The sequence below is a fragment of the Salvia splendens genome, chromosome 19 (assembly GCF_004379255.2).
Source record: "Salvia splendens isolate huo1 chromosome 19, SspV2, whole genome shotgun sequence".
In the NCBI taxonomy this organism is placed as follows: domain Eukaryota; kingdom Viridiplantae; phylum Streptophyta; class Magnoliopsida; order Lamiales; family Lamiaceae; genus Salvia; species Salvia splendens.
Window position 1 is genome coordinate 20,466,582 of NC_056050.1, and position 12,520 is coordinate 20,479,101.

General features: G+C 39.4%; 1 protein-coding gene across 1 annotated transcript; it reads right to left on the reverse strand.

Moving 5' to 3' along the window:
* Positions 1 to 1,056: 1,056 nt before the first annotated feature.
* LOC121779146 lies at positions 1,057 to 1,731 on the reverse strand. Its single transcript, XM_042176480.1, has one exon. It carries the CDS (start codon positions 1,729 to 1,731, stop codon positions 1,057 to 1,059), a length of 675 nt encoding a protein of 224 aa, XP_042032414.1.
* Between the last annotated feature and the right edge of the window lie 10,789 nt (positions 1,732 to 12,520).

Genomic DNA, 12,520 nt, shown 5'->3' on the forward strand with positions numbered 1-12,520 from the left:
TCTTCAAAGTCATCCCCATCGTACGGCACCAAGGGGACGAAGGGTGTAGGTTCAGGGATGCGAAGAGGGGCTTGTGTTTGAGTGGTGGATGAGGGGTTTCGGGGAGGATTTTGGGATGTGGAGGCCACGGCTTTGTCCTTTGACAAGGTTACTCCCATTTGGGCTTTTACAGCTGCATAAACCGTCGTGATATCTATATCAGAGGGAAAACTTCGGAGGATTCTCGTCAAGCGCCATTGTGTTTCTTCGTCCACCATGGGTAATGAAGCGGCGGCGCTTGTTTGGGGTGGAGCGGTGGTTGGTGTAGGTGGGCTAGGGTTTTCTATATGGGTTTGTGAGGCAGTTTCTTGGTTACCATTATCAGCACTGGAACTGGAAGAGGAGGATGAAGTTGAGAATTGTTTGAGCAGCATTTTTACTGGTAATGTAGGTTTCGGTGAAGAAGATGATGTTCTGGGAAAAGAGGTTTGATCTTGAGGGAATTTTTGGCGAGAGCAAAAAGGAAAGAGAGACAAGCGGCTTGGGTAAAAGTAATTTGCGGATCTGAAATCTGTTTTTTATAATGATATTGCGACTGTTGGGATTCTCCACTGTTGAGATCCCTGCGGCTTTTCAAGTACGGGCGTGCCTTTTCAGAGTGCCAGCTGGCCGAGCTTCTCTGATACGCTTCGTTCCTCTCTCCATGGTGTCCTTTCACTGTGTCGGATGGCGCTTACTGACACCTTTTCAGTGGTTGCGCACGTCCTTTCATCTCCTGCCCTGCTCAACTTAATCTCTGTACCACCAATTAAATTTGAAATGCACTGATCAAGTGGACAATTAATTCTTAGTGAAACTTAATTAGCTCCAATTGATCAGTCTTCCTCCTTTCTTCCATCTTTTTAACTTGAATAATAATAAATAAAAAATAAAACTTACTAAAAGCTATTTACACTAATTCCTAAGGGTTTTTGACCGGGTCCCCCTAGGGTGTCACTTGATCAGTTTAATAGATTGAGACTTTTCCGCTTGATCAAGCAGACTACCTATGAGTACCTGATCATTCCCTTTACCTGATTACTGGAGAGAGTTAGGCATGAGTAGTGGAATGTCGTCCACCATAAATACCTCCATTCCTTCTCTGTATGGCTTTACCCTATGACCATTCACCATGAAGGAAGGCGAATCTGAATCGCCTCCCTGGAGTTCGATTGCACCATTCGCTCGGACGGCGACATTGGTATAGGGACCTATCCACCTTGATCTGAGCTTCCCTGGCATCAATTTCAGCCTAGACTGAAACAGCAACACTTTCTGGCGTACTTTGAGCTCCTTCTTGCGGGGATTCTTATCATGCCACATCTTCGTCTTTTCTTTGTACCACATAATAGAGTCGTAGGCATCCAGACGGAGCTCCTCAAGCTCCTGTAGTTGCATTCTTCTTTCTGCAGTCCCTACGTCGGTATTCATATTCATTTCCTTGATGGCCCAGTAAGCTTGATGCTCCACTCCCACCGGCAGATGGCACATCTTTCCAAATACCAGCCGGTATGGGGACATTACTATAGGCGTTTCGAAAGCGGTCCTGTATGCCCAGAGTGCGTCCTCCAGACGACGGCTCCAGTCCTTTCTCGTGGGATTGACTGTCTTCTCTAGGATAGTCTTTATCTCTCTATTAGAAACCTCAACCTGACCATTGGATTGCGGGTGATAAGGTGTGGATAGGCGGTGGTGGACTCCATACTTCCGCATCAAGGCCTCGATAGTTCTGTTGACGAAATGAGTTCCTTGGTAAGAGATGATAGCCCGTGGTACCCCGTATCGGGTAAATATGTTAGATTTCAAGAACTTCGCTACTTCTCTGGACTCACACATTGGAAGGGAGCGGGCGTGTTAAGCTGTGCAATTGTGAAAATGCGATGTGCTGGGTCGAGACACCAAGTCCTATGAATCCACTAGATCACTCGGTCTAGGAACTCAATATAACTCGGAATGCTCTATCGTTGTACACACAAAACTCCCCCTCAAAGATCCCTCAACCTGAATACTATGGATTAGTATAGAGAAGCAGGGGTCGATCCCACGAAGATGGACGCGTAAGAAAACATTTAGAGACTTTCGACTAAAGCGGCTGCTGCCACGCAAAAAGGGTTGAGGTATAACTACTACTAGACCTAGACAGGAAAATGTAAACGCTAGACCTAGAAAACTGTAAACATGCTGAAATCAAACATCATCAAGAAATTCGGTATATTAAATTTACTTCCTAGACAGTGTAAACGATTACCCAATTCAGCTAAACAGAAATCAACTAACAGTGGGGACCATGACTAGAAATAGCACGTACGACAGAAAAAGCTGCAAGTAACTAACCGAGAATTTAACTAACGACAACATGTATCTCTGTAATGGTATTAAACACGAAGATGAAAGAAACAGAGCACATACCCGGATTCAAACAGAATGTAAAGATTTGGTCATCGGAAACTCACGACCAACCGGAAATAACACAGATCTAAATATACTAGACGAAGCGAAATAAAAATACGAAGACTAGGCATCAAAATAACAACCAACTCTGCTCAGATCTCACGTCAAACGCTTAATCCACTCCGGATCCAAGCAATCCGAGACCAACAACAACTGGAATCAACTCCATAACTTCTGATCTAACAGATCTACTCCGATCAACTCCGAATTTAAACGATTCCATAATCAAAACCTCAAAATCAAATTCAACCTCCGATTCATTTACCAACAACTCCGATCACTCCGATCTATCCATTACTCAGCACAGATTCAGTAAACAATTGCGAAACGCATCCAAAACAAGTAAGCTAACTCAAAACTCCAGAAATCACAGCGGCAAACCAAAAATCAACATCATCGACATAACAGAAAATAAAACTTGCATAGAACACGGAATAGACGATAAAAACAGAGTGCCGAGCTTCGAACAGCGAAGCTCGGTGAAATCCACAAAATGTGAGAAATTAAACGAGAACTTGTTTCTTCGCCCTCACTAGGACGGTGTTACAACCCAACTCAAAAATGTAAGAAAGCTGAAAGTGAATCCAAGTGTGTAACCCCCCTGAATTTCCCTCTAAGAACCCAAGTGTGTAGAAAAGTGAACTAGCTGCAGACTGTTAGTGAGGCCTCCACCGAGAAAGTCCCTCCAGAATGCATGCATCCTTCCTTATATAGATACGGACATCATCTTCTAGAACCTTCGTAGAAATCTCTATTCTACCCTTCGATTCTGAGATTTACTCCGTCTTGCAATTTCTTTCAAAATGTTCACTTATCTGCCAGTTTCCTCGGGCGTGTGATTCCCGCCTTCTATTCCTGGACCTGGCAAATTCCTTCTACACACCTGACTTAAAACATGTGTTAGACCCAGTAAATTCACGAATTTTTCCCTAGACCTATGCATGAAATTAGCCTTATCAAACTGCTCACACTTAAACTATGCTTTTCCTCAAGTATGAAGACAAGAAAATGAAATAAGGCGAATTTTAATGCACGGTTCCCAAGAACGACTCTACAAACAAGACATTAACACAAAAACAGACTCTTAGACCTAGACAACTACAAACTCAGAAAGGAAAATAAAACACAAAGAGAACAAAACACAATAAATAAGCATGCACTAGTTTCAACTTTTAGGCGACTGTCCCCACAAGCTTAAGTTCTCTCCGATCGTCTACAGTCTTCAAATCCTCCCCCTTCCTTCGTCGACCTAAACGGTCCGTCAGTTTGTCAAGATAGCCTATGGATTTCCCAGCGGTTAGGTTCGCTCAATCACTCATTCCTCACTAGGGATGTTAGGATCGAAACGCTCCAAAGTTAAAGTTAAACCACTAATGCGTCGGGTTATGAGAGTTTCCCCTTCTTACTACTCCCTTTCTCTATTAATTTCCTGGGTTAGGTGACTATTGCTTCTTGCCCTTAAGGAATTTTCCTTCCTTCTTTTTTTTTTTTTAACATTTTCCTCTGGACTTCGTCCAACTTATACCTCCAATTTTTTCAATTTACTCCTCCCCTGGAGTTCGTCCAGCTTGTACCTCCATTTCCTAGACTTCGTCCAGCTTATACCACCAGTTCTGGACTTCGTCCAGCTTATTCCTCCATAACCCATTTTTTCTCCTTTATACTCTACTCCCTAAGCATCAAGTGGCGGCCCATTGTTTTACATGTTAGCTCAAAGTGTTTAGGCTTATAACTCACTTTTATAGGAGGGTTGCGAAGCTAGGTTATCTAAGGCATTTTCTATCGTCCTTACTTCATTCAGACCGCTTTTAGATTATTAAGGAAAAAGACATCAAAGTTGACGTGTATCCTTTCTTCAATTGCTCTTACTAAGGGGGTTTTTGCCTTATTATATCCACTAGCTCGTGCAACACGCAAAAAACTGAAGGCTCTAAGACTCTCATTCACAGAAAAACAAAACAAAAACAAATACTGCACCTATTCCCTCCCCCTCCCACTTCACTCAAGCTTGTCCCCAAGCTATCCTAGTGAAGGGAGGAAATATGGAAGTACAAACAACACAAAACAGACCATAAAACACAAAACAAACAAACAACATGCTAAAAACAAAACAAACTTCTCACACTTAGACCGTACACCGGGCTAAGTGGGAGAAAGCACAACAACCTAAACCAAACATGCAAAAACAGTTCAACCCCTTCTCACACTTAGAACAGAGATTGGGCTAAGTGTGGGAAGTTGCAACACATATGTACAGATAAACATAAACAGAAAGCGAAAAGATTAAAAAGATGAAAAGTAAAAGTTACTTGGTTTGGGGAATTCAATTCGGGGTCTAGCCCCCGCGGGAGCCAGCCTTGGGTGGGACCGACGGTTGGGTCACTTTCGCTTTCTTCTTTGCCGGCGAACCCGGCGTCTCCGTCATCCTCTCACTCTGTCCTGGCACTGTCTTTCTTACGGTCGAAGGCTTAGTTGCGGAGGGGGCAGTCAAAGGCTTCATCGCTTGGGGCAGCTTCTGGAGAGAGAGACTTCCTTGACCTGGCGATTAAAAAGTGCTGCCAGATCCAGGAGGCAACTCTGGTGCGTAAGGGAACTTCCTTTTAAACCATTTCGCCATCATCATCATCAGCGCGACGGCTTCCGTCATCTTCTCAGTATGCCTGGATGATGTTGCCACAAGATCAGAAATCAGCCCTTTGAGGGCCACGATTTCTTCCCTGACCTTCCCGATCTCCATTCTCATCTCGTCCACCTCCGTTCTCACTCCGGCGACTTCCTTCCTCATTCTCTCAGCCTCGACACTGTCCCTTCCTTTACCCCGTAGGGCCACAATCTCATTTCTCACCATCTTAATTTCAGACCTCATCCATCCGACCTCCTTTCTCATTTCTTCCACTTCAATCCTGGCTCCTGCCTCCATAGTCGCTGTCTCCTGTTTCACCTGCACATCCGACCCACCGACCTCGTAGAAGCACATCTCCTTCCCAGACATGTATAGAAGCCCCTTATTGAAAAAGTAGTCGACATTGAACACCTCCTGGGGCATGCACACCTCCACATCCCGGCACGACTTTGCTATCTTCAATATCACATTGCGTTGCAGATATGCCCCTAAGAGGTGGCATGTGTACATATGTCTGGAGGGATTTGCGGCCATTTGGTGGCTAGCCTGGGCTAGCCAGTAGCCTAGGTGCACGCGGACTCCCTTGGCCATGCACCAAGTGAAATACAGGTCAGGCGTGGTCAAAGCAGCGCTCGTAGTTCCCATCAAGTTGTAACTTATGAACGTTTGAGCAAACCGCAGAATCTGATTGGCAATGTTGGAAGCCTTTGAAACGCTTGTCTTAAATTGACCCACCTTCGGGTGGGTAATAAATTCCCAGGCGCTCTGTGGGCGGAAACCAGGAGTAAACTTCGGTGGACCTACCATCCTATCATTCCACAGTCCTTCATCATCCTGGGTACTGACAAACACAGATTTTGCATGTTTTTAAGTACTAGATTTGACTTGTTTTAAATGTCAATCATGCAAATTATGTTCTTAAATTGCATATGTTATACATTTGGTATTTTTGACGTGTTTGTTGATAAATGATAGAAAAAGATGAAAAAAGGCCAAAGTGCAGCAGCCTCTGTTCGAGCCCATTCTTCTACCGATTTTGAAGTCCAGTCAGTACTTACTACATGCCATTTTCTTCGTCTTCAAAAGAGCTTCGCGTGGATATCTTGCATGTCTTAATCGGAGTTCTGTGGAGAAAGTTATGATAATTCTACGAACATTGCGCAGTGCAGTCAAAGCTGGCGGGAATTTAGGCGGAAATTCATGGAAGAAAATAAATTATTATATTGTGAAGCCAAATCTCTCCTATCTCAGAGCCTCCAATCCTTCTCCCTCTCTACAATTCTTCCATTCCATATTCCACCCTTAAATTCATCCATCTTCCATTGGAGCGGAGTTCTGCAGATCCAGGCAAGAGAAGACTGAAGATTGAAGATTCAACCTTGGGTTTATCAATTTCTTTCATGTCTCGTACTTTAATTGTAGTTTTTACTTGTCTATGAGTAGAACATCTTTTGTAGAATTTTTGGTAAAGATATTCGATTGATTTTTCTTGTTAGCTCTTGCAGTTATTTGATTTATCTGGCGCTTTCTATGTTCAATTGATTAGCTACCTCTTGAATACATGTTAGAGTTGATTAGAGTATTCGGGAGACGAAATAGTTGACTTGGAAAAGGGATAATTCACACCTTAATTCAATAGAACTAGGGAGAGTTGAGGTTTTGAGTGAGGTCTTTGATCTTATATGCTTTTAGGAGTTAGAGGTTTAAGGGTTAGAAGGGGACTTCAATCCTATCACCTAATCTACAGGTTTCTCACCTCGGGAGGGGGTTTAATCTATAATTGTGATCGACTTAATAGCTCTGGATACCGTAATTCAAGAAAGTCGATTGTTTTGGATCCTAATATTCTACATTCCTATGCCTGCTTTGTATCATTGTTTATATGCTTTCTTTTTATTTGTTTATTTATTTTTCAGTCTAGTTTAATAAAATCAAACCAAAAAACATCCGTGTCTTTAAATAGTATATGACGCTTAGTATATGATAGCCAGTTGCAATCTTATTCCATGTGTTTGATATCCCGGTACTGACCTTTAGCTATACTAGATCTACCCTGTAAACTCGCAGGTATTTTTAGTGCTAATAAATAGTGCATCAAGTTTTTGGCGCCGTTGCCGGGGAATATTATTGCTTTAAGCTGATATTGTAGAACAGTTGATAATACTAATTTGGAGTGTAATATTTTGTATAGTTTTGTTTTAATTGTTTTTATTTTATTTGTTTTGCAAGGAGCACGAATGGATTACTCTGCGCTCCTATGGAAGATGCAATTATCTGCTACAACATTTGATATACTCCGTAGAGAGTGGGTACATAAGGCATCCCAAAGAAAATCCCGAGAATTAGGGATATTTTATGAGCCTCAAAGAACGTCATGCTAAAGACGTTAACCAAGCGCTTGTTGGGAGGCAACCCAACATTGGTATCTTTTTTTATTTAGTTTGATTTGTTTTCTTAGTTTACTCACATCTCCACAGACTTTTCAAACTTATTCTTAACGTAGTTTTGAATAAGTTTGGGGGATGAAGTGGTGGACCGTGAGTTTAGTTGTTTTTGCTTATTTTGTTAGTTTTTTTTAATAATCCCGAGGTGAATCTTGTCATGAGCATAACATAGAAAATTTAGAAATACTCATGTTAAGGAACATCGGACCGAGTTGCCTATGATTAAAAGTTCGTTTATGTGTTGGTTGAGTTGACTTGATGCATTGATTTGAAGGTTTAGTGAAAATGTGCATAAATAATGAATTGTTTGTTTGCCTTGAATCTTGCTTATACCTTGTAAGACTTGAGCCATAAATTTATTTCTTGTGTGATTTATCTGCATTCATGTATTTGTTTCTAGAACTTGCTCCTAGTCTGCCTAAGTTTACATAGTGTTTAAATGATAAAAGAGGACGTTAAGCCATCCTTCTTTGCTACTTTATATATCCAAATTTATGACCTTATTCAAAATATTTGTCCCTAGCAAGCCACTTTGAGCCTTTAAAGCCTTTTTCTTTGGAAGCTAAATAAAAGGGAATATACATACACTCTTGGTGAATTTTAGTTTATATTTTGTGAAAAGAGTTGGAGAGATAAGGTAGAAAGAAAAGTAGTGTGCTTACTTGTGAAAAGTGCATAGACATCTGTGGTTTGAATGAGATAGTTGGTTGTGCATAGAAAGAAAAAAAAAGAAAAGATGTACAAATCAAAAGAAAAAAAATCAAAGGAATTTGGGAAGTGAGAAGAAATTTAGACAAAGTCTAGAATTTACTGAGATTCGAATTGTTGGTGCGGTGCTATGTTTGATGTAGTAGAAATTGATCACTTTTGCTATGTTAGGGATTAGTCACTTTTTAGCCAATTTCCTCACCTTACCAAAGAGCCTACATTACAACTGAAAATAAAGACCTTTCGGATTTTTGATTTTAATCACATAAAGTAGAGGATGGATTAGACATCGAGCAAGCCTATGGTAAACTTTGCATGTTGCATGATCTGAGAGTATATATTCTTTACCTTATACACTTTGAGAGTGAGTGATAAACACACTTCTAAACACTTGTGAGCGCATGTACTTCAAGGTGATCAACGAGCTAGTAATGAAAATGCACTAATAAGCTTTGCTTGATTTGATTTGTATTCTTGTCAGACTCTTTATTTCTTGTTACAATTTTTGAGGCAACTATGAAGTCTAGTTCTTAGCATCCGTGTTTCTTTACTAGTTTTTCTCATGTTTGTTTGAGGACAAATAAATAATTAAGTTTGGGGGAGTTGACAAACACAGATTTTGCATGTTTTTAAGTACTAGATTTGACTTGTTTTAAATGTCAATCATGCAAATTATGTTCTTAAATTGCATATGTTATACATTTGGTATTTTTGACGTGTTTGTTGACAAATGATAGAAAAAGATAGAAAAAGGTGAAAAAAGGCCAAAGTGCAGCAGCCTCTGTTCTAGCCCATTCTTCCAGCGATTTTGAAGTCCAGTCAGTGCTTACTACATGCCATTTTCTTCGTCTTCAAAAGAGCTTCATGTGGATATCTTGCATGTCTCAATCGGAGTTCTGTGGAGAAAGTTATGACAATTCTACGAACATTGCGCAGTGCAGTCAAAGCTGGTGGGAATTTAGGCGGAAATGCACGGAAGAAAATAAATTATTATATTGTAAAGCCAAATCTCTCCTATCTCTTGTAGGGCACGAAATTTATCAAAAATAAACCTTTTTCCAGCCTATAAATACCTCTGAACCTAATTCATAATCTTCATCTCAGAGCCTCCAATCCTTCTCACTCTCTACAATTCTTCCATTCCATATTCCACCCTTAAATTCATCCATCTTCCATTGGAGCGGAGTTCTGCAGATCCAGGCAAGAGAAGACTGAAGATTGAAGATTCAACCTTGGGTTTATCAATTTCTTTCATGTCTCGTACTTTAATTGTAGTTTTTACTTGTCTATGAGTAGAACATCTTTTGTAGAATTTTTGGTAAAGATATTCGATTGATTTTTCTTGTTAGCTCTTGCAGTTATTTGATTTATCTGGCGCTTTCTATGTTCAATTGATTAGCTACCTCTTGAATACATGTTAGAGTTGATTAGAGTATTTGGGAGACGAAATAGTTGACTTGGAAAAGGGATAATTCACACCTTAATTCAATAGAACTCGGGAGAGTTGAGGTTTTGAGTGAGGTCTTTGATCTTATATGCTTTTAGGAGTTAGAGGTTTAAGGGTTAGAAGGGGACTTCAATCCTATTACCTAATCTACAGGTTTCTCACCTCGGGAGGGGGTTTAATCTATAATTGTGATCGACTTAATAGCTCTGGAGACCGTAATTCAAGAAAGTCGATTGTGTTTTGGATCCTAATATTCTACATTCATATGCCTGCTTTGTATCATTGTTTATATGCTTTCTTTTTATTTGTTTATTTATTTTTCAGTCTAGTTTAATAAAATCAAACCAAAAAACATCTGTGTCTTTAAATAGTATATGACGCTTAGTATATGATAGCCAGTTGCAATCTTATTCCACGTGTTTGATATCCCCGTACTGACCTTTAGCTATACTAGATCTACCCTGTAAACTTGCAGGTATTTTTAGTGCTAATAAATAGTGCATCAAGTTTTTGGCGCCGTTGCCGGGGAATATTATTGCTTTAAGCTGATATTGTAGAACAGTTGATAATACTAATTTGGAGTGTAATATTTTGTATAGTTTTGTTTTAATTGTTTTTATTTTATTTGTTTTGCAAGGAGCACGAATGGATTACTCTGCGCTCCTATGGAAGATGCAATTATCTGCTACAACATTTGATATACTCCGTAGAGCGTGGGTACATAAGGCATCCCAAAGAAAATCCCGAGAATTGGGGATATTTTATGAGCCTCAGAGAACGTCAAGCTAAAGACGTTAACCAAGCGCTTGTTGGGAGGCAACCCAACATTGGTATCTTTTTTTATTTAGTTTGATTTGTTTTCTTAGTTTACTCACATCTCCACAGAGTTTTGAATAAGTTTGGGGGATGAAGTGGTGGACCGTGAGTTTAGTTGTTTTTGCTTATTTTTGTTAGTTTTTTTTAATAATCCCGAGGTGAATCTTGTCATGAGCATAACATAGAAAATTTAGAAATACTCATGTTTAGGAACATCGGACCGAGTTGCCTATGATTAAAAGTTCGTTTATGTGTTGGTTGAGTTGACTTGATGCATTGATTTGAAGGTTTAGTGAAAATGTGCATAAATAATGAATTGTTTGTTTGCCTTGAATCTTGCTTATACCTTGTAAGACTTGAGCCATAAATTTATTTCTTGTGTGATTTATCTGCATTCATGTATTTGTTTCTAGAACTTGCTCCTAGTCTGCCTAAGTTTACATAGTGTTTAAATGATAAAAGAGGACGTTAAGCCATCCTTCTTAGCTACTTCATATATCCAAATTTATGACCTTATTCAAAATATTTGTCCCTAGCTAGCCACTTTGAGCCTTTAAAGCCTTTTTCTTTGAAAGCTAAATAAAAGGGAATATCCATACACTCTTGGTGAATTTTAGTTTATATTTTGTGAAAAGAGTTGGAGAGATAAGGTAGAAAGAAAAGTAGTGTGCTTACTTATGAAAAGTGCATAGACATCTGTGGTTTGAATGAGATAATTGGTTGTGCATAGAAAGAAAAAAAAAAGAAAAGATGTACAAATCAAAATAAAAAAAATCAAAGGAATTTGGGAAATGAGAAGAAATTTAGACAAAGTCTAGAATTTACTGAGATTCGAATTGTTAGTGCGGTGCTATGTTTGATGTAGTAGAAATTGATCACTTTTGCTATGTTTGGGATTAGTCACTTTTTAGCCATATTTCCTCACCTTACCAAAGAGCCTACATTACAACTGAAAATAAAGACCTTTCGGATTTTTGATTTTAATCACATAAAGTAGAGGATGGATTAGACATCGAGCAAGCCTATGGTAAACTTTGCATGTTGCATGATCTGAGAGCATATATTCTTTACCTTATACACTTTGAGAGTGAGTGATAAACACACTTCTAAACACTTGTGAGCGCATGTACTTCAAGGTGATCAACGAGCTAGTAATGAAAATGCACTAATAAGCTTTGCTTGATTTGATTTGTATTCTTGTCAGACTCTTTATTTCTTGTTACAATTTTAAAGGCAACTATGAAGTCTAGTTCTTAGCATCCGTGTTTCTTTACTAGTTTTTCTCTTGTTTGTTTGAGGACAAATAAATAATTAAGTTTGGGGGAGTTGACAAACACAGATTTTGCATGTTTTTAAGTACTAGATTTGACTTGTTTTAAATGTCAATCATGCAAATTATGTTCTTAAATTGCATATGTTATACATTTGGTATTTTTGACGTGTTTGTTGATAAATGATAGAAAAAGGTGAAAAAAGGCCAAAGTGCAGCAGCCTCTGTTCGAGCCCATTCTTCCAGCGATTTTGAAGTCCAGTACGTGCGTACTACATGCCATTTTCTTCGTCTTCGAAAGAGCTTCGCGTGGATATCTTGCATGTCTCAATCGGAGTTCTGTGGAGAAAGTTATGACAATTCTACGAACATTGCGCAGTGCAGTCAAAGCTGGCGGGAATTTAGGCGGAAATGCACGGAAGAAAATAAATTATTATATTGTAAAGCCAAATCTCTCCTATCTCTTGTAGGGCACGAAATTTATCAAAAATAAACATTTTTCCAGCCTATAAATACCTATGAACCTAATTCATAATCTTCATCTCAGAGCCTCCAATCCTTCTCACTCTCTACAATTCTTCCATTCCATATTACACCCTTAAATTCATCCATCTTCCATTGGAGCGGAGTTCTGCAGATCCAGGCAAGAGAAGACTGAAGATTGAAGATTCAACCTTGGGTTTATCAATTTCTTTCATGTCTCGTACTTTAATTGTAGTTTTTACTTGTCTATGAGTAGAACA